General features: G+C 46.9%; 2 protein-coding genes and 1 long non-coding RNA gene across 5 annotated transcripts; 1 reads left to right on the forward strand and 2 right to left on the reverse strand.

Moving 5' to 3' along the window:
- Positions 1 to 4,545: 4,545 nt before the first annotated feature.
- On the reverse strand, positions 4,546 to 7,357 carry LOC124667153. Of its 3 annotated transcripts, XR_006991183.1 has the most exons (6): positions 7,185 to 7,357; positions 6,820 to 7,082; positions 6,129 to 6,289; positions 5,967 to 6,042; positions 5,359 to 5,441; positions 4,546 to 4,809 (listed from the first exon to the last, which is right to left on the reverse strand). It is a non-coding gene; the product is annotated as an uncharacterized LOC124667153 (long non-coding RNA). The 3 variants fall into 3 exon arrangements; XR_006991182.1 differs by lacking the exon at positions 5,967 to 6,042; XR_006991181.1 differs by having other exon boundaries at positions 5,967 to 6,289.
- A 4,779-nt stretch (positions 7,358 to 12,136) lies between these two features.
- On the forward strand, positions 12,137 to 14,791 carry LOC124661649 (protein RETARDED ROOT GROWTH, mitochondrial-like). The gene is made up of 7 exons (XM_047199521.1): positions 12,137 to 12,438; positions 12,623 to 12,734; positions 12,869 to 13,028; positions 13,195 to 13,343; positions 13,433 to 13,584; positions 14,069 to 14,183; positions 14,271 to 14,791. Exons 1-7 carry the CDS (start codon positions 12,137 to 12,139, stop codon positions 14,406 to 14,408), a joined length of 1,128 nt encoding a protein of 375 aa, XP_047055477.1. The 3' UTR covers positions 14,409 to 14,791.
- Positions 14,792 to 17,879: 3,088 nt separating this feature from the next.
- LOC124663163 (mavicyanin-like) lies at positions 17,880 to 18,494 on the reverse strand. The gene is made up of 2 exons (XM_047200892.1): positions 18,320 to 18,494; positions 17,880 to 18,223 (listed from the first exon to the last, which is right to left on the reverse strand). Exons 1-2 carry the CDS (start codon positions 18,492 to 18,494, stop codon positions 17,880 to 17,882), a joined length of 519 nt encoding a protein of 172 aa, XP_047056848.1.
- Between the last annotated feature and the right edge of the window lie 3,664 nt (positions 18,495 to 22,158).

Genomic DNA, 22,158 nt, shown 5'->3' on the forward strand with positions numbered 1-22,158 from the left:
GAACCAGTTAACCTCACTCGAGCACAACAAGCATTTAAATGAACAAGTAGCATCAAATTCCTATGAACCCATCAAGAAAATTGTTAACGATTAACCTCACCGAGCACAACAAATGAACCAGTAGTAATAAGCCATCAAGATTAACGAGCTAACCTCACCGAGCACAACAAATGAACCAAGTAGCATCAAATGAACCAACCGAGTAGCAATGCATCACTAGCAGCAATGCATCCAGAGCCAACAAATGAACCAAGTAGCATCAAGATTAACAACTAAGCATCACTAGCAGCGAAATGCATCCAGAGCCAACCGAGCGAGCATTTCGCCGAGCACGTTGTGCTCGCGCGGGAGGAAGAGGGAGGGGAGGGGAGGGAGCTTACCGACGATTTGGACAGTTGTGGAGGAGCTCACCGACGACGACGGCAGGGGTGGAGGTCGCGGCGGCTCTTCCACCTTGACGCGGCGGCGGCTCCTCCACCTTGACGCCGCGCCGGCCCCTCCTCCTCCACGCCGCAGCGGCTTGTGCTGCTGGTGGCGGGGATGGGTGGAGCGTGGCGGCATCCGGCCATCGCGGAGGAAGGCGGCGGCGGCGGCGACGGCGACGGCATCGCTCGCCATGGAAGGCGGCGGCGCGGGGAGAGAGGGGAGAGAGGGGAGAGGAACTTCGTGGCGAGGGAGGGGTACGGCCTTGATATAGTACACGTTATTTCTGTGGCGCACCGAGACAAAGTGCGCCTACGTAAAACATTATTTTTGTGGCGCACCGTCGCCGTGCGCCACGTAAGAAGTAATTTCGTGGCGCACCGAGGTTTGTGCGCCGTAGAAATTGTAAAACCAATGGTTGGGGGTGACAGGGTGTGGGGCCCACCAAGTTTTTGTGGCGCACCGTTTAGTAGTGCGCCACAAAATTAAGCTATTTCTGTGGCGCACCGAGCTTCGTGCGCCACAAAATAAGTTTCTGTGGCGCACTCAAAACGGTGCGCCACAGAACTAAGCTTCGCCTATAAGGGTTTTCCTACTAGTGATTGTTGTATTGCAATGATCCTCAAGTGATATATAAAAGAGGTATAAAATATCCTAGCCTACCTCAAATCCATATACATATCGCAAATCCTAACATTCCGACTTAGTTGTAGCAGAAGTGAAGCGGTGTCTGGTGTCTGATTTAAATTCTTGCGCTTTCTCCGTCTTGTCATCATCTAACGCACCCCTCCGGTACAATGTGAAATTCCATACTCTAGCTAGTTCAACCAAAAGATATCAAACCACAAAATTGTAAATACTAATGAGATTTCTCCCATAGTTTTGAGCCGCAATGCCAAGACACGCACACGACGCAACCAATAAAGTAACCAACATCGGCAAAAGTACCAACACAGTAATATTTCGGGGAAAATCAACGAGCAACCTGGTTGGCGTCGCTCGAGAGTCAAGAGTATGAATCACCATTATCTAGGATATAATAGCGGGAGAAAATATTGTGACGGCAACCATGCAAGAAAATCCAAAATTAATTTAGCAAAGAAAGATCTGAAGTACCATAGCAAAATAAATTTAATCTTCCAACACCACCATTGACGGCGGAAAGAAGATCTCATTGTTGAACGAACGGTCAAATATCACTTATTGCAAACGATGTTATCTTCATTGATGCGGAGGCCAAAAATAAAACGGCTATTAAAACCCTAAGCTTTTTTTTGCGGGAAAGATCCAAATATATTTATTGAGTTCATAAGAAGTACAAAGCACCTCAAATATAATAAAAATTACATCAAGATCATTGGACCACCTAAAAACCACTAATGCAGCCATAGTGAGCCGTCGACGCACTGTTGTCGTTGATCTCTTACTGGAGTCGGCCTGACGTTTTCAATGATAGTCCAGAGTCTTCGTGCACATGCCCCTAAGGACCAACGCCCCAGAACCAAAGTCGTCGCCATTGAACCATTGGATTGTTCTGAATCTTCTAACACTAAACCTATAACAGATGTAGATTGGACGAGATCCACCACTCCAGGGAAGCGGTGACCAGGTAAATCTCCGCCCTCCTGAACGCCACCGATGAGAATACTGTTGACGAGGTGGACGTAAGGAGGCAGGTATATATTTTTGTTCCGCATAACACCGCCATAGCCACCATTACGACGACGCCGGTTAACCAAACTCTTACTTTAGGGAACTTTCTACAGTGTCGAGCGCACGTCCGAGATCTCCACCACATCCCGCCGTCGGAGTGGCTAGCAGAGGAGACGAGGACCCGTCGATTCCCAACCATGCACAAGCCTTTGTAACTCTGCTTGTTAATTGTTTCAGGTGATGCGTATTATCAATGCTTTTATTGCATGATAAATTTTAAAGTTTTGTGTACACGTTTTCGTGTGAATGGAGTGAAGGGTCCGTATGGAGTGCTCCACCGTTGCTAGGCAAAACAATGTTATCCATGAAAATTACTCAATAAAATTGGCATTCTTGCAGGTTTCTGGCGGATGGGTGGAGGATACTGGCTTGGCTTCGATAAACGAGGTGTCTAATCTTCAGGTTAAAACCTCAAGGTCTAGTCTTAATTGGTTGTGTCTAGCAATGCTCTTGTAGAAGATTTTTATTTTTGAGAGTGTGGACCTCTTCCATGGTGAAAATCTATGATCTATGATCATGACGATGACGGCTCTTGTGCAATGTTTCTTTCTTAGAAGCGTCACTTTTGGAGAAGATAGACGATGGTGTTGTCTTGATGGTGTTTCGTCTGCTGAAAATAAATTGTTGTAGCGAAGATTTTTTTTGTTGCAATTGTTATTTTGCTAGGTGTATCCGTATTGACGTTTGGCCACTGCCGTTGTTGCTTCATGATACTAATATATATATAACTTTGTCAAAAGAATTAACGAGCTGAGATCCACATAAAGAAAAAGAGGGCTGGAGTTCATGGGTGAAACGTCGCAAGCGCAAGGAAACCGCACCAGTAATTGTTAGGGTTTTATAGTCTACCCCCTATTTCTCTGCGCTTATCCGTGGTGCCGTTCACAATTCACATATTTGAGGCTAGGGGTAGGGACCTTCTTATACTGTTTTTCCAAAGAGTCCACCTCTTATACAGATAAGATTCCTAGTTCTTTAAACTAGTTTTCGGGTTAGAGCCCAGATCAAAATACCAACCACAATATAATTTGTCTGTTAACGGATTCTACCCTTTCCGTCCCTGGAACACGTACCTGTGAGCAATGCGCCATGATCATGTCTAAATTCCATTAATCATGCAGGTCGCTATTAGGGCTGTAACCTAATCCATGACCATGTTTCTTCCAATTATCAATGTACCTGGGTAGTCTTTCCAATATATACACAATATATTGTATTCCATTGATAATCGACCAGCTTCCTTAGGCATGACCATGCACTAAGTATCTTCCAGCAAGTATATTTAATTCTATGTCAAGTAATGCATATTTTCACAATGAGGTATTCCAAATATAAAATAATTCCAAGTAATCTTAAATATAGTTGCAGGACACATAATTCCAACAGTAATAAGCAGAAAATGATGGCTTTGCTTCGTTAGACTGAGAGGCGATTTGCGCAGAGGATCCTGTATAATCCACTCAGCAATGATGCAACGATGTGCGTGTCAGCACTGACCAGTGTGTATTTGGTTGGATCCACTTGTCAACGATATGGCGATTCGCCAAGCAGGCAAGAGAAGCTAGCTCAGCGTCAAATGTTCTGGGGAAAAATACACTTAGTTCAGTTGACGATTCAGAAAAATAATCTCCTAAAATACTATCAGGACATCGACGAGGTGACTAAACGTTAGGTCAGCCTGGCCGCGACCGGCGCTGCTCATGGTGGTAAAGGTGGAGGTTGAGCGACAGCGGCGCTACGGTGGAGGTTGTGCGATGGCTAGGATTTAGTGTGGGAGAAGATAAGATGCGCGCGCCCCTGTTTATATAGGCTGGAGGCAGGCGACGACCGCAGCACGCGTGGCATCGCCATTATTTCGTGCGCAGAGGTAGGCGACAACCGAACGACCGTTTGCGTTGTCCCGTTGGAGATGCTCTAAGAAACTTTTTCACGAACAGGAGGGATGTGCGTTTGTGCGTAGTGCACGCCAAACCGAAACATGTTTCTATTTTTATCAGCGTCTCTAACAGAGAAAATACACGCCGTAGGAACGATGACTTCAGTGCAGGTACTGCATGTGAAAAACAATGTCAGCTTACCAGTTTGACTTTCCTAGCTCAAAGGTTCAGATCTGTGGATTTACTGAAACAGCTTTCTCTCTCAAGTGGGGCATCCCTCTTATTTGCATCCCATCACAGACTCTATAAACAACTAGTGGTTGGGGCGCCCCTTGGGGCGCCTCCTCGCTGGAGTTGTGCGTCCCAATTCATGCACATGAAAGTAAATATACTGGGTCGGACAACTACACCCTATGCAGGCATGTTCCTTACATTTAGCACTATGATAAACAATCAATAGAAGCAGCTGCATATTTACTTTTCTTTATTTATTATTTAGATCCACTTGCACAGTAAACTCTCCATAGTTAAATACTTAAATGGCCCAAAAACGGCACAACATCTTTACTGGACACACCACGAACGTTACATTGAATTTTGCAATGAAGGCAATACCAAGAGTACACTTTGCACTTTACATTGGCAAAGATATACACTGAAATAAAATCATCAATGAGGTATCTGACCAGTCTAATACAAATATAGAAAAATTGTATGGAAGCTCCACAATACACCTTCTCTTTCCTTTGGAGGGTGAATTACAAAAGGGAATATGCAAAACTTTCAGTTTATCGACCTGCAAAGTTTACCAAATGGTATTGTTATTGCAGTCCATGCTTCACCAAGGGTGCATATATATTAGAAGCCTGAAAAATCAAATGGTAACAAAAAAGCCGATACCCTCCACAATGCACAAATTTGTAATTGATACTTTGGAACCACACAAAACATGAATCAAACCTTATCAGCAGAATTTCAAATTTTGCGGTCAGCACATCCAATCATCAACATATATGGGTAATAGTGCATTGGGTACGCCAATTCAGTGGTAAGTATATCTAACAAGGAATAGATTAAAGCATAGTCCCATGACTCATCAGATTGATTCTATCAGCAATCAGTAATAAAGTAAACATGAAGTTCCAGGAACAAGAAAGTAGGAATATGCACTTTGCAGCGCATAGTATTGAATGGCATCCCATTATAGATCTAGCATTTTACTTGTTTCACCTAAACTGTATTTGTTTGGTCATTATCCAAAAATGGATACTTAATTTCAAAAGATGCCTAGCTTAACAAATATATACATAAAGGTCACATGAATATGTGACTTTTGGAAATGTACCTTTGGGGGATTCCATCATTAGTTGATCTTTCCATCAGCAGGCCTTCCATTATAAAGTGCAACCAGAATTCAGGGAGTGCTTTCTGAAAGAATAGACAAAGAGTAGAGAATTCAATTAGCGCCTTAAAAGAACTTTGAAAAATAATGAAACATTTTATTTTGAACGGACTACTAACAAAACATTTTTTTTGTCCAATTAGTGTAGAGTAGAGAATTCAGTTAGCACCCGCAATTTTACATTCTGCTTCATGCTATTCTATCTTAAATCGAGATTCTTCAAAGATTAAAAAAACGTAGTCATTTACTTGTTCCTTCATATGCATCAAAAACTCACTAAGGAAAGTATAGTTCTTTATTGAACACAGAAACCTCAGTGTCCATAGTACCACAAACCTTCTGAATCATAGTACCACGCGAAAATGTTGATTCATCCATTTGGTAGTACATGCCAATAATTTGGGTGCCTTTAAAATTTTATAATTACCACATGTAACTGCATCATCAAGCGTAAAAATAACACTAAACCAGTAGTATTGATCTGGATCTGGATGCTTCAATCACTGTGGACATGCATAACAAAATGGAAAGAATAAACAATCAAAGTATACCTTCAATCCAATGCTTTAATTGAGCTTCCGGTCCATCCTTTGTATTTCAACTTATACGCTACCACATATTTCTTATCTGACGCAAAGAAAGGGAAGAAACTCTAGCACACAATTTAACAAGGGAGGGGGAGATGTGACTTGAGGAGTCTGCCAAGTTCTCACCAGCACAGGAGACGACAATGTTCGTGAAAGCAGTGGCTTCAGACACAAAATCATAGAGGCGAGCATGTAGATAGAGAGGGGCACAACCAGCTGCATCCTCTTGTTCCTGGCACTCTAACCGAGGTAGAAGGTCCTGGCCCATCCGATAATAGATGTACAAGCTGTAGCAAGTAATAACAAGCATAAGCATTGCAATAACAACAGTATACTGACACTGTTGTTTGAAAGACTAATCATATGAGGAGGGGGGCGAAACAACTCTTATATATGAACAAGTGAAATAAGACGACATAACGATATGTGAGTACAGCATGTAAATAGAACTACTGGTGATGCAGGAAGATAAGATTAGTTGAGCCATCAATTTTTGAAGAAAATGTGGTGTATATTTTTTTTAAAAATCTGTGTGCAAACAGAGGAAAAGTACAACCAGACAAATCTACTTCAGTGAAATACCAGCAAGTATTATATGCCAGAGTATGAACGTGAGCAGACCAGTCCAGAAAATATACCATGGGAGTATATGCACATAACTTTTTAGATCACATTTTTGCTTGAGATATTAAGGAATCAGAATGTTTGTATGTGAAGTGATGAAAAACTAATACATATATGCAAGAACCTAAGAAGGAAAAGAACGGGGATTCAGAGCAGACTCAACAATCCAATCAGAAGTCCATCGCCAACTTACCATATGTACTATGTGTTAGCTCATCTGCAGCACGTCGCAGCCGATCCAGAGCCCCAATGCCATTGTCCTCGGCGGCACGCTCCTAGATTCCACCGCCTCGGTCGACAATCCCGCAACTGTGACTACACACCCACGACCGATGTTGCCAGTCATGACGGCGCCGACACCCAATACAAGAGGTAGCTACGATGTAGGAAAGCCATGCTCCTACGACCAGATTGGCGTCAAAGAAATCACCTTCCTAACGGTGGTGTATTCCCTTTCTTCATAACATGAAATTCGTTTTTAGTCCTAATTTTTTTCTGGACCTATTCCTGCATGGGAGCATTTCAATTCAACAAACGTATGGTGGGCGTGGCACAAACCTGCTAGATCTGGCGCCTCGCGGATGGCCTGACGATTGCAGCGGTATCCAGCGCTTCGACACTGCGGAGAAATCTTGAGGAGGCCGGACGGTTATCGACTAACTTACCAAAAAAAGTGGAGGGAGATGCCTTGCTCCCCGCCCCCTGTGTCCAACCCCTCAACGTGGACAGAGAGTAAGAGCATCTCCACTCGTCCCCCCGAACAGGCCCCCGGCGAGCGTTTTTTCCATCCGGACGGCGTAATTCGGCCCAGTCGCGCCCCCGGTTCCTCGTTTTCGTCCGGATTTGGGCCTAAATCCATCCGGCGATCCCACGCCATCCCCGGCCCCCGGGAGCGCTCGGAGACTCCGGACGAAACGAAAGCGCGCGAAACGGCGAGGCAACTTCCCGCGCATCCGGTGGCCCCAACTTGTCGGCGAGAGAAACCGATCGTCGTCCTCATCGCATCGTCTTCCGCGCGCCGTAAAGCCTCGCCGCCGGTCCGCATTCGCCGGCCACGCGGCGAGTTAATGTCGTCGTCTTCCGCGCACGCATCGTCTTCCGCGCGCACTAAAGGCTGCCGCCGGTCAGCTCGCCGCGGACGCGTCGCATTCCACGCGGCATTTAATCCCCGCGCCAGCCACACCTATATACGCCGGTCCGATCACCGCGAGGCGTACCCCGTGCTCCACTCTCCCTCCACTCTCCCTCTACTCCCAAGATGGCGTTCTACGACGACGACGGCGCAGCCAACAACGGCTTCCCCGCCGGTCGCTCCACGCGTGGGAGGGGCACCTCCTCCACCAGGCGGGGTACCCCTGCCCGCCGGACACGAGGCCTCCCGGAGGCGGCTGGCGGCTAAGTGCTGGCGGCGTTCCAATCCCGCCGCCGCGGGGCCATGCCCTCGACGTCGCCATCGAGGAGGCGAGGATGACGATGACCGACGAGGAGCGCGCCGACCCGCGCCACCACCCCGACAACTACACGCGGTGGAACTCCTACTTCCTCCGGCGGTGGGAGCGGGAGCCGGCGGCCTACGACGGCCCGCCGCCTCCGCCGCGCGCAACAACGCCGCGGGCCGCCGACGGTGGTGGAGCGCGCCGGAAAGGACGTTGGCGAACGTCCTCGCGCACATCGAGGGCGGCAACTTCCCGGTGCTCACGATGCCCCCTCTATCGGCATCGCTGTCCCCGTCGTCGACCTCGAGTCCTCCGACGACGACTGGTACAAGCCGTCCCCGGGGTGGGGAGACGCCGGCCAGGGCAGCAGCAGCCAGGCCGCGCAGCCGAAGGCCAACGACGACGGCGGCGACTACACGGTGTTCTACCGCCATTTCGGCATGTAGAGCGCCGTGTTTTAAAATTAGCGTTTGCATTCCCTAGCCGAATTCGAAATATAGTCGAATTCGGCCTCTATGTATGAACTCCTCCCGTAATGTAATAAATATCATTAAATTTAGTCTATATTCACCCGTTTTTAGCCGTAGTTTGTCAAGTTTCCGTTTTTTAAATTCGCATCGTCGACTTCGCCTGGGCACGCGGCTGGGAAACTACTACTCCCCACGCCAAATCTTCCTCCAATCCGGACGAAAATTTCGCCGGATTTGGGCGTGGGGAGCGCCAACGAGTGGGGATGCTCTAAGGAGCCCGGTCTTCTTTGCCCCTCCTCCTCCTGCAGATGCTGCAACCACCGTCCCCTCTACCATGGGAGGCCGGTGACGAACACCCCTCTGCTCGACGACGATACTTTCAGAGGAGGGCTCAATTCAAGCGAACCAGCATGCATATGAACTGAAAGATGATGTCCTCGCCTGTCCATTCCCACTACATCCACCTGCAGCAATAACAACAACAATAACAATATGTAACACACCGTGACATGCTAGATCCCAATCCAATCAAGGCAAGCTGCTGCTCCTCGAAAAACTTTGGGAGAGAATGACAAGGAGATGGGGAGGAAAAAAAGAGACCTTGCATTTGTAGTCTATATTCTTCCCCAGGTTTGTGATTTGGCTGCTGCTCGCATTACTGTCAGCCACCGCTGAGCTTCCTCCGGGAGATGGCGCGGCGACGCGGCTGAGCAGCTCAGCTGGAGGAAGACGAGAGCAGAAGGAGAGGACAAGCGGGTGGGTCAGGAGTCAGGACAGAAGAGGGGCAGAGAAAGGCCTAAAAGGATGTGCACATGCGCAGCAAAACATATGTCCATTGGACATTTCTTCCAAGCCAAACCGACACAGACAGGTGGGCCCAGGAACTAATAAGGCCTACATGCAGAAGCATAGACAAGGCAACACCCGCGTTTGGCGCAGCGAACCGAGAAAAGGACAGTGTCAGGCTCCTCCACTAGCAGCGCGCAGCTCACCCGATGCCAAACACAGGGATCGGAAATAAGACACACAATAACAATGACAAGTGAGCCATGCAATGAATCGGTCCCATGCGCAGTGTACAGACGCACGTTACTGCCCAGCTGCACAGCAAAATAATCAGGGAGCAATTTCTGCAGCAAAATAAATCTAGCAATGAAACAAGAAAATCAACCAAAGCAGCTATCGTGGGAGGCTGTGAGATAGGGCAAGTGCACACGCACTTGCTTGTTCTCAATAATGCTCGGTCACAAAGATTTTCCCTTTGGTAGAACCATTATCCTGGTGGGCTCAAGGTTATTCGATAGTCAGGATAAAGGTAGCTTAGGTAGGATGGCTTTAGAGCATGTCTCCGAAAGCACACACAAATAATGTTATCGAGTGGGAAAAAGGTAAGGGGAACTTATGCTTGAAGCATAAGCAGATCAGCTAGAATGATAGGGGCTTGAAAGATGAAGTATGTTGTTGATGCAGGCAAAGACATTCCGCACCAAAAATGTCGGAGTATAATGACGATTTCAAATAAGTAGGGGTATTTAGAAATTGTATAATGACTATTGCGACTATGTTCCAACATTAAGATGGTGAACCAAGCACCGATTCACATAGGGGGTGGAAACTTGTGTCCTAGCCTTTAAGGAATTGACGTTGTTACCTTGTCGAAGGTGTCGTTTCCTTATCGGTGTGTTGGCGTTCAATGGTTGGTTTCAGAATCTAGGATGAAAATCTTTGTATTGGCTATTCGAACCGGAGTTGATGATGGCGGCGCGAGGACATGCTTCCCTTTCTGAATGTGTTGACGCATAAGAAGTCGACATAGTTCGTAGGTGTTAAATTCATATCATGTGATGTTGTCTATGTTACGTATTATACTTGTTGATGATTTTGGCCTTTGCTTTGCATCAACTTTAATAAAGAGGGTTGTGTGCATCATTTTTGATGTAGATGCCAGGGTTTCCCAGCCTTCTTTCAAAAAAATAATTAGAATTTTTAGAAATCTCATTTCTTTGCGGACATGAGTTTCTTTTTCTATCGACGAAGTGTTACTTTCCTGAGGAATTTCTACACCGAGTTCATAAATATGACTTCGAGTTCAAAAAATCCAAAGAACTGTACTCTAGCAAGCTACTATAACATACACATTGTCAACAAAAAGAATCTAATTGAAAGATTGTATGGAGCATCGTTCTTGCAAAATTATGCCGAAGTACGAGTTGGGAGGCGAAGTGAGATTTAGAACATCTCCAATGTAGCCACCAAACTCCTTTCCAAAGGGCTATGGAGGTTCAGACCGAAGTGCCCACACCGGCACCCATTAGCAAATTTGTGATAAAAATATCAACATTTAGAATCTCAAATCAATACCATCGAAGTCACCATAAAATGTATTATTTGACCACTCTTTATTTGAATATGTTCTTGTTCTTGTTAATGTGATTTATATTTCACATTTTGTATGTTGTAGTTTTCTATGTCAAATCTTGCCAAACACGATTTTGTGGCTTTGGACATCACCGGCATGGGTACTAGATGCTGAAATTCACTTGAATATCAATGAGCTCGGTGAAACAATCAAAGAAGAAAAGAAAGAATCTAGCCAAAATGAAACTAAGGCTACGATCTTTATTCGACGCCACCTCGACGAAGGTTTAAAGGCTAAATATACATATAAAGATCCACTTGTTCATTGAAACAAGTTGAAAGAAAGGTACGATGATTAAACACTTTCCAGAAGCTGATGCTTGCAAGGGTAAACAGGTGATATCATACTCAGGAAGAAGGGCGACACACAAGGCAAAGGATCAGGAGCCAAAAACCATGAAACAATGGTCCAGACCGCAAAGAGGGCGACTCAAACTGAATGTGGACGGGAGCTATATGCAGGGTACAGGGCAGGCAGGTGTGCGGCATGGTACTCCGTGATGATAGAGGGGAGGTTATTTTCACCGCTTGTCGAAGCCTACAAAATTGTGCTTCGGCTTTAGAAGCTGAATTGGCAGCCTGCAATGAAGGGCTGAAATTAGCCTTAGTCTGGTCGGCAGAACCGATAGATCTGGAGATGGACTGCGCAACGGCGGTGACTATGCTCCTGTCAAATGAGAACAACCATTCATCTCTAGTGCATCTAATCAGAGACATCAGAGCAGGCTTGGGGGAGAGGGATGTTGCTATCAAGAAAATAGACAGAAGCCAGAACGTAGCTGGACACAACATGGCAAAGATGGGAAGAGAAGCGAGATTAACTCAATTTTGGTTTAGAAACTTTCCTGATGTGCTCACTGATGTTGTTCGCAAAGACTGTAACTCTGTTGCTACTTAATATAAACTTGGTTTCCCGCAAAAAAAAAGAAAGAAAGGTACGATCACCAGAAAACAGTTATTTCTCCCTAAAGCTCGTGATTGGCAGGATTTTCATTTTCAGGTATAAAAAAAATTAGTCCTGTTAACGGGCCGCGCCAGATGCGGGCTTTGTCAAGAACTCCAGGCTTTAAAGCCCATGCTTGCCCTTCATTCCTTTCTCCGCAAGAACAAAACAAGTGATTTACGGGGCGACCGGAGCTCGCTTGGCTGCTCGCGTCGTGGCGCGGCACCAAGAAGCTCGAACCCGATGGGGCGGCTGCGCGCGTGCCTCCGTCTCCGCCGCCTCCTCGAGACGAGGCCGCCGCCATCGAGCCCCTCTCCGGCGCGCGTGCCGCAGCTCTCTTCCCGCACGTCGCCCTTCTCATCCGCCGTGGCGGTCGCGGCCGCCGCGCCCCATGACTGCCGCGACTCTGGCCTCGGGAGCTCGGCCTACTGGGCCTGGATCCGGGCGGCGGCGGAGGCGGCCCCGGCGCCCGCGCCTCCTCAGGACGAGGAGGAGGAGGGCCTCTCGCGCTACATCCCAGTCAAGGCCTACTTCCTCTCCACCAGGTAAAGATTGAACGCGCGGGTGTTTGCACACTAGGTGTTTGATGGTTTGTCTGAAAGGAAAAGCTTGCTACCGTGCTACTGTGTTCATCCATTTTATCATGTAACATTGTCATGAACTCCCACGGTGATATTGTGCAGAGGAGTGAAACGATTGTTTGATTTTGTTGCTCCACCTCTGTGACAGCATTGATTTGAAGAGCATGCAGGCGGAACATTTCAGCGACGTGGTACCTCAATCGACCCGATCGCTAAATTACATCGCGCTCCGGTACTCTGAATTCCCTCCAGAGATCATGGTTAGTGGATCAGCACTGCATATTTTGCGGGCCAAGAATCTTATACATGTTTGATCATTTGCTGAACGTGCTATTGTAGTGTACATAAGACTATAAGAGATAAGCCAGCCTCCTTTACCTATCGTTTTTTGTAGGACATTGGAGTGAGGGATAACAGATTTTGCTATCGCTACGTGGTTGTCTTCCAATATGGCTCTGCCGTGCTTTTTAATATTGCTGATCATGAAGCTGAGCATTATCTTGATATGATCAGGAATCATGCTTCGGGATGGCTTCCAGAGATGAGAAAAGACGGTATGCCCATGCTATTCACTGTCTGGCCTATTATTTTAGTAGTTGCTAAGAGAGCAAACATCCAGACAGAATAATGGTTGCTAAAGGTCTTAGCGCTTAAGCTGCTTTTGTAACATTGAACCTGCTCTGTATTCTCACGCGATGCCATTTATTTCACAATGACCAGATTATGCAGTGGTTGAGAAGCCATCCCTGACAACATGGATGAAAGGAGGGCTTGATTATATAGCTCTTAAAAGTGTAGACACTGATGGAATTCGCATCATTTCAAGTGTTCTCGGTCAAAGTATCGCTCTCGATCATTACATACGGCAGGTACTTTGATTTAGCAGAGGCAACAACCTACTGCCATGTGGTTGCAAGGTTTCAATTTTATTCCTAAAGTTTAAGATGCTACTTTATAGGTTGATGATATGGTTGAGGAATTTACTGAAATCAATCGTGTCATGGAGAAGACTGGGGACTTCACAATGAAAAGAAAGAAGCTCTTTCAACTTGTGGGCAAGGCTAACTCTAATCTTGCGGATGTTATCATCAGGCTTGGCCTTTTTGACAGGTATGCCATCTATACTCCAAGGGTCACACTCCCTCCTCCTGCATATTCTGTCACATGTACCATACGTTTTAGACATGTAACTCTGTCTAAAAGATAAGAAAACATGTAACTTGAGATGCTACTCAGGTAGGAGTATATCATATCCATAGACCAGTGTGATACTCACATGTCACCGTTTTTGGAAAAAATAGCCAGTAGCATTCATTTATGCTGTTCACTGAAAACCTTTTGCCTTGCTTCCAATAAAGCTTGATGCTTTTGGTCACAAAACCTAGTAATGACACAGTGCCGTGGTTCTCTGTGTTACTAGCCTTGTCTGGTACATCGAGGTTCAAATAACCTGAAAATACACCATGATTCTCTGTTTTACTAGCCTCAGGATTAGCCAAGACAAACATGAAAAAAGATACTTTAAAGTTAATCACTGAATTGCACTACATCAGATAGCATCTACTTGTTTTCTATCGTAATATCTTTTTGACAGGTCTGAAATTGCTTGGAAAAATTCGAATTACGCGCAAATTTTGGAGTATCTTCGGGAAGAATATGAACTGAATCAACGTTTTGGAAGCCTGGACTTCAAACTGAAATTCGTGGAGGTAATGTGCTTGTTCTTCTTGAGTGCAATATTTGATTTGTTTTGTTCTTTTCAAGTTCTCGTTTACTTATAAATATTGTTATAACAGCACAACATTCATTTTCTTCAAGAAGTGCTCCAAAATAGAAGATCAGATTTGCTGGAGTGGGGCGTTATAATACTACTGACTATTGAGATTGTGATCTCACTATATGAAATTATCAAGGACTCCAGCATGATGTCTTGAAAGCACAGATCTCAGTCATCATCTACAGTTATACTCATTGGCCCATAGCATCGTGTACTAGAGTAGTAATGCAGACTCTTTCCCCTTCTCTATCAGTTCCCTACTGATCTCTAACCTCAGTGGAAAGCAAGTTGACTTTGGGCTATGTTCCTCCAAGCACTTTCCTCATTGCTCTTTTTGTTTTTGTTTTTTTGGAGTGCACTTTCTTTTGGCTGCTCTGGCATTTCCTAGGAATGCATTTTTTTTTGGGTTTGTTCACCCTTTTGTTCCAACTAAGTTTTATAGCTGACAAAGTCAGAAATTAGTTACTCCATTCACCAATGATCAACAACATTCATGGATTGATGGATAGTACTTTCTTATATTATGTGCTCTGTTCTCAACAACACTGCTGCAAGTCACTCCGGGCGTTCGGGAATTCCCGAAAGTTCGGGACGGGAAATTCGGGAAAAAACGAATTCGGGATCTACAAAGTGACACCCGAAAATGTAGCATAATATTTGCCTCCCGATAATTCGGGTACCCGAAAATTCGGGTTCGGGATCGGGAAATTCCTGAATAGCCCGACATACAGCAATAAACAACATTTCTGCGTTTTGACAGCAACAAGAATACATCAAAAATTTGACAGCATTTCTGCTCTACATCTCTATGGCTTGACTTCAACCTCAAGTCCATGTCCCAACCTGCAACGTCAAGTGATAAGATCAGACGGCTTAAACCTGCTATGTAAGACGCACCCAACCACTAAGCTACCAACGATAGATACTAGATGGGATAGGAGAAAGAAAAGGACTTACGTTCGCTGGAGCCTGGAGGTGCAGCTTGCCGCTTCTCCACGAAGACGTAGACGAGGATACAAGTCGGAGGTGTCCGGTCGAGCGGCGGAAGACGACAGTGGTGACTTGCGAGCGGAGGCGACCCCGACGAGCTCGATCTGCGTCCGGTCGAGCGGCGGAATACGGCAGTGGCGACTTGCGAGCGGCGGCGACGCCGGCGAGTTCGATCTACGGCCTCCTCCAGTCCGCCCTTTGTGTGAGACTGTGAGATGTGGCGGCTGGGGAAGGGGACGGGAGTGGGGAATTGGGGACTGAGGAGAAACTGGACGCTTTCTTGATGTTAGGGTTGGGAAATTGGGCTGGGCCGCTGGGCTTTCTTGATGTGCTGGGCTCTACTTCGGGATACTCGGGATATTCGGGTGTTGAGACCACAGGCCCGAATTTCCTGAAGTAAATTCGGGAAATTGAAACACCTTCCCGAATACATGATCGGGTTTTTCGGGTTCGGGATATACGGGTTCGGGATCGGGATATTCGGGTTCGGGATTCGGGATTCGGGTTTTATGCCCGGAGTGAGCTGCAAGTGTTCAGTTACTATTAGGCTTTGTTTGGATGTCTATATTCAGCCATTGAATTGGACTCCAGTGCCTTGCCAAATAAACGAATGCATTGAAATGGATTGCAATTCAAGATCTTTTATTTTTTATGTACACATGTAACTTGGATTGCGAGTTTCCTACCCATCCATGTAGCTGATGTGCCCGCGTCCCTCTCCACGTGTAGCATGGAAGGCGAAGGGAGCCCGACCCTCGCAGGGTCGAAGAAGACAAGATACTCTCCTGAGGTGCTCAGTACGTCAGAATTGCTCAATGCATTATCAGACGACTTGGCTACCCGATAAAATCAACATACCGTAGGTGCACACAAAAGAAAAGAAATGCGATGCCGGTATAATCATCAATCACAGTTCAAAAGAAAAAAGTTGCAAGATGCCGAAGAATGAACACAATACTCCTGCTTCATAGCTGTCGGTGGTGTGAAGTGATGAATGTTTTCGTTTTGCACGAACTTTCCAAGTACTGATACGGCGGATGACTGAGAGGCTCGCCGGTGGCCAAGGAGCCAAGCATCTCTGCACAAACGTACGCGGCGACACATGATGCATGGAAAGAGGAAGCAACAACGGTTGTGTAATAGTACTATGGAGATGATGACTTGCCCTTGATCGGGAAATCGGGTGGGGACTAGAAACTACGTTCAGAGAATATGTCAAAATTACCATTACATGGATGAGGCAAAAGTCCAGAATACCCTTCTGTGTGAAGGGTTAGAGCATACCAAGTTGCGGCCCATCCCATACGACTCGTTTTGTCCGGCGAGACCCAATAACTTGTCTGACGCCTTTAGGGTGACCCATCCCACAGGGGATGCTTGGAAGTGGAGACAATACGTTACTCACAGCACGCAAAATATCGGCTGGCGGACTAGCCATGTAATTGGCACATGTGCTAGTCATCCTAATTAAATGTAGGCATCAACAACTAGTGCCACCCAAGAACAAGGACCAGGAGGGATGCGAGCAGTGGTGGTGGGTGCCTGGGCACAAGCTGTTATCGACCACATCAACCTCGAGTCCGCACTATGTGGGTTGAGTGTTCACGTTCAAAAAAAACACCCACGGTCAACCCGCAAACTACAATTTTTCTTTGGACCAAGGCAAAAAAAACTTGCCATTTTATTAATAAAGAAAAAATAGATGACCGGTTTATTCATGAAAAACCTGCCAAAACCGGTACAAAATACCCTCGCCAACCTTCGTGGACATGACCTTCACGGAGGCACACATCCACCCTGGCTACCCACATAGGCTGCACACACACCACTAAAGCGAGACGTCGAGGTTGTCCACCAGCGTCATCATCTTCACTTTACAACGACTCTGACTTCCCTAAAGAAACGACCACCGAAGACCTCGCCATAGCGACATCGTGAATCTCAAGCCGGCCTATGCGAAATAGGTGACACCTCACGCAGGGACTGACAGCTCCGACTCTGACGACATGCTTGAGAGAGGAGATGCAAACTAAGATTATGGCAATTACCACATGCAACTTAGTTGTGACTTTTTTTTGCGAAGTAACTTAGTTGTGACTTACGAGTGTGTAAATGCGTGGACGTGTAGCGAACTGGTGATGCAGGATTGCATGAAGAACACACACACACAATTCATATCTTCAATCGATATAAAGCCCACACTAGAAATTCGAAGAGTGACATGACTGTAAATCTGGAGAATTTCGTGTCTCTCGAGTTGTGAATTTAAGTCCTAAGTGGATTCTCTACAATAATGTGTATATTTTTCATTCATGATCTGTTTTTTAGGTGCATATTGTATCCGTTATTCTTTTCTCCCTTCATGATTTAACCCACCAGGAGTATTTTTGTTCCAACACTTGCATGTGCTGTTTTGTTTCTTTTACATTTGCGTCGTTGCGTGTATGCAATACTACATACAAAAATGCCGGAAGCAAAACGCTGAAATCGCGCAAATGTCAAACCGGGAATCGCGATTCATCAAAGCACGCTACCTTAGTCAGTAAGTACTTTCCATACATGGCCACACATGACAAATGAGTTAAGAGCCTGGACGGCGCAATACTACCGTGATCGAACAAATCGCAATCCGTCTCCATCACGCCGCAAACGGCAAACCCAAAACCGCCGCGCACAGCGAGGCGGCAGCAGCCGCGAGAGCCCACGACGAAAGCCCGGCGGAGACGGCGGCGCCGCTGGAGGACGGCGCTATGGCTGACGGCGGCGGCGCGGGGCGCGGCTCGACGAGCACGGTGACCTTCATGCCGTTCCAGCAGTAGCCGCGGCTGCAGATGAAGTAGTAGCGGCCGGTGCGGTTGAGCTGGATGACGTAGTTGCGGCCCCGGTTGTAGCTGACGACAGGGTTGCTCGGGTCGCACTTCTGGTACGCCGCCTCGTCGGCCACCTGCACCACGTCGTACATGCCCTTCTCGTAGTTGAACTCTGCGCACGCAAGCAGGATCAATCAGGTCGATCGATACGACGGCCATGGAAGTGGGGAGGACCGGAGAGAGGGAGAGAGCGAGGTGAGATGCGTACGGAGCCAGTCGTCGACATGGAAGTGGTACTTGTCGGGCCAGGCGGTGTAGTTGACGTTGGGCGCCCAGTTCTGCTTGTCGCCGACGACGAACTTGGTCGCCGCAGAGGGGGCCGGCGCCGCCGCCGCGAAGAGGAGGAGCGTCAGGAGAGGGAGGAGATTGCGCGCGGCTGCCATTCTTGGAGACCGAGATATCGGTGGGGACGAGAGAGATGAAGGGGGTGGAACGCGTGAAGCCGGGAGGGAGGGTATTTATGGGAACCGGCGGCCGGGAATACGAACAAGCTACTAGCACCCGTTGTGTTGTGGCTGGTACCAGGCGGTACGCGGTCACACGGTGAGAGCTCATGGTAGCTGGCCGTATGCAGCCGAGACATCGCTGGAGCGTTTCCGGTAGAATTCATTTTGCGTGACTTCCGTTCCTGATGGGATCGGCGGCGCTTTGCTGGCCGGTGACTTCCGGTAATTTCTGCCGTATCTACTCCGTATTTCGTTTGCGGTTTGCCGCCATTGGAAGGAACAATTTTCAGTTTTTAAGCAAACGGCTGGTGTTGGGATTTTCTGTTGCTCACTTCTCTTGCGTCTCGGCCGATAGAATCGATCGTCCGATTTGTTCGTGCCACGATTTGCCCGGTGCAGCGAGCCAATTCCTATTTATCGCTCAATGCCTGCACGAAACACGCAGGCGCACGCCCACGCAGCGCTCTTACTGGGCCGGCCTATTTAACGTTCAGCAACATCAACAGTATGCTGGGTTTCAGCGGGGTTTTCTTTTCCGCTTTCACGATATTTTTTAGAAGCTTCTAGCGCGGTTTCTTTGGTTCTATGGTTCCTTCGGTTTTCCCATTTTTTACCCGTTTTTGTTTTTCTTGCTTTCTGTCTCTTATGCTTTCATTTTTTCTTTCAGATTTGAAAGCTCTTCAAAATTTGAAAATTGTTCGATTTTCAATATTTTTTAGTTTTGAAATTTTTTAAATTTGAAAATTGTTCAATTTTGATATTCTTCAAATTCGAAAATTATTCAATTTTTAAATTTATTTGATTTTAAAAAATGTTAAAAATTGGTAAAACCGAGCGGAGCGACTCACCATAAAGCTGAAAGGGACGTAGCAGTCGTACAACTCGGCCCGGCCCATTACCCTGACCGCGTAGGCGAAGCGCTGCAGCGCATGCTTAGAGCGATAAGTAGGAGAAAACTCTAGAATGGGTGCGTTCCTACAGGCTTTTCGTTCGATGTTTGAAGCATTGGGCCTTGTGGAATTTATGAAGCGGACCATGCCATTCTTCCCATGCTCTCCCAAGGAAGCGCCAGGGTTAGCGCCGAATCACTTCTCAAGTAGATCTTCGCCGCCGCTGCTGTCGGTGAAGGTGTTGGGGGGGGGGGGGCTGAGGGTGGCGACGGTGGTTGAGCAAAGTTGGGGTGGCGCGAGGCTTCCCGTCGCGGGTGTCAGTCGGGGCAGAGCCCCGGTCGAGGCGGCGACATTGTTCTCCTCCTTCTATGGTGCACGGCGGCGATCAGTGGAGGGGGCGGTGCTACAGATCTGGGATCCCACCAAGACCCTTCACCGAGATGATGGACCGTCTGGTGGCGCGTGGAGAAGGCCATGTCCAACGGCGTTCGAGGTGGGTCGGGACGTGAGGCATCCTCTAGCCATAGCCTGCATGTGGCCTCCATGGCCCAAGCGGGTTGAGGCCAGAAGTATGTGGTGCCCTCGAATTTCTGAATAATGGTGGCCATCCTAGGTTCTATTTGCGCCAAGATGGTGTTCTACTTGAGGACTTTCCTCATTGATCTAGTCGATGACGAGTTTCGGAAGGCTCCGCTGGCAATCCTCATTAGCGTGAGATACATGTAGATTGTTGGATCGGATGAGATCCGGTCATGTGCACCCATTTTTCTGGCCGCGTGACTTCAGGAGGGGTTGACGCGAAGCTTTGTTGTCCGATGCCATCATGGGATATGTCGATGTTTCAATTTTCATGGTGAAGTCAGTGGCGGAGAATATCATAGTGGCTGAAGTCTAGTAATGGTGGACTGTGTCTTCGGGAAATGAGGACTTTGACTGGTGTTACTTGACTTGTAGCTCCGGAATCGACAAGCGGGGGCGACTTCATAGGAGGAGTACAAAGTCTTGTCTTTCAGGGTGAAAATCCAAGGTCTGACCTTAATTGGTTGTGTCTGGTAATAGCCTTGTTGAAGGCATTGCTTTGACAGAGCAGACTTGCTCTAGGGTGGAAATCTAAGGTTGAATGCCTTTGTTGAATGCATTGTTTTAAGTGTGTGCATGATGACCCACAAGTATAGGGGATCGCAACAGTCTTCGAGGGAAGTAAAACCCAAATTTATTGATTCGACACAAGTATAGGGAGACAAAGAATACTTATAAGCCTTAACAGCGGAGTTGTCAATTCAGCTGCACCTAGAAAAGCACTAGTAACAAGAGTGATGTGAAAGTAGCAGTAATATGAGAGCAAGAGTAACACATTGATACGTCTCCAACGTATCTATAATTTATGATGTTTCATGCTTGTTTTATATATCAATGTCACATGTTTTATATACACTTTATATCATTTTTATGCATTTTCCGGGACTAACCTATTAACAAGATGCCGAAGTGCCAGTTCCTGTTTTCTGTTGTTTTTGGTTCCAGAAAATTACTTCTGTGAATATTCTCGGAATTGCACGAAACAAAAGGCCAAGTCCCTATTTTTCCAGCACCGTCACGGAGTCTGAAGGAGAGACGAAGAGGAGCCACGAGGTGGCCACCTCACCTGGCGGCGCGGCCCCACCTCCTACCGCGCCAGCCTATGAGGTGGGCCCCTCGGGCGCCCACCGACATCGCCCTTTCGCCTATATAATCCTCCCGACGTGAAAACCCTAAAGAGACCGATCATATTCCAGAAGAACTCCCGGAGCGCCGCCGCCATCGAAACCTAGTTTCGGGGGTCAGAAGGTCCTGTTCCGGCACCCTGCCGGGACGGGGATTGACCCCCGGAGCCTTCTCCATCGACGCCACCGCCTCCATCATGCTCCGTGAGTAGTTCCCCCATGGACTACGGGTTCTAGCGAGTAGCTAGTTGGTACTCTCTCTCCCATGTACTTCAATACAATGATCTCATGAGCTGCCTTACATGATTGAGATCCATCTGATGTAATCGGTGTTGTATTTGTTGGGATCCGATGAATTGTTACATTATGATCTGTCTATCTATATAAGTTTGTGAAGTTATTGTTGCTGCAACCTTGTTGTGTTTAATGCTTGTCACTAGTGCACGAGTGGCATGATCTTAGATTTGAGCTCTATAATTATTGCTTAGATTGTATCTACAAGTTGTTTGCACATGTCTCTGTCCGGAACCCGAGGCCCCAGAGTGACAATAACTGGGATAACCGGAGGGGAAGGTTTAGATATGAGGTCACATGTTTTCACTAAGTGCTAATGCTTTGCTCCGGTGCTCTATTAAAAGGAGTACCTTAATTACCAGTAGATTCCCTTGAGGCCCCGCTGCAAACGGGCTGGTAGGACAAAAGATGTTGTGCAAGTTTCTCATTGCGAGCACGTATGACTATATATGGAAAACATGCCTACGTATAATTAATAGACTGGATGTTCTGTCTTAATGCTATTTCAATCCTATCAATTGCCCAACTGTAATTTGTTCACCCAACACTTGTTATTGGAGAGTTACCACTAGTGTAGATAGCTGGGAACCCCGGTCCATCTGTCATCATCAAATACTCACTCGGTCATATATGTCATTGGAAGTAGTATCAACTATTTTCTGGTGTCATCGCCTATGTGTTACTGTTACTGCTGCTGTGTTAGTGTTACTATTC

The sequence above is a fragment of the Lolium rigidum genome, chromosome 6, assembly GCF_022539505.1.
Source record: "Lolium rigidum isolate FL_2022 chromosome 6, APGP_CSIRO_Lrig_0.1, whole genome shotgun sequence".
In the NCBI taxonomy this organism is placed as follows: domain Eukaryota; kingdom Viridiplantae; phylum Streptophyta; class Magnoliopsida; order Poales; family Poaceae; genus Lolium; species Lolium rigidum.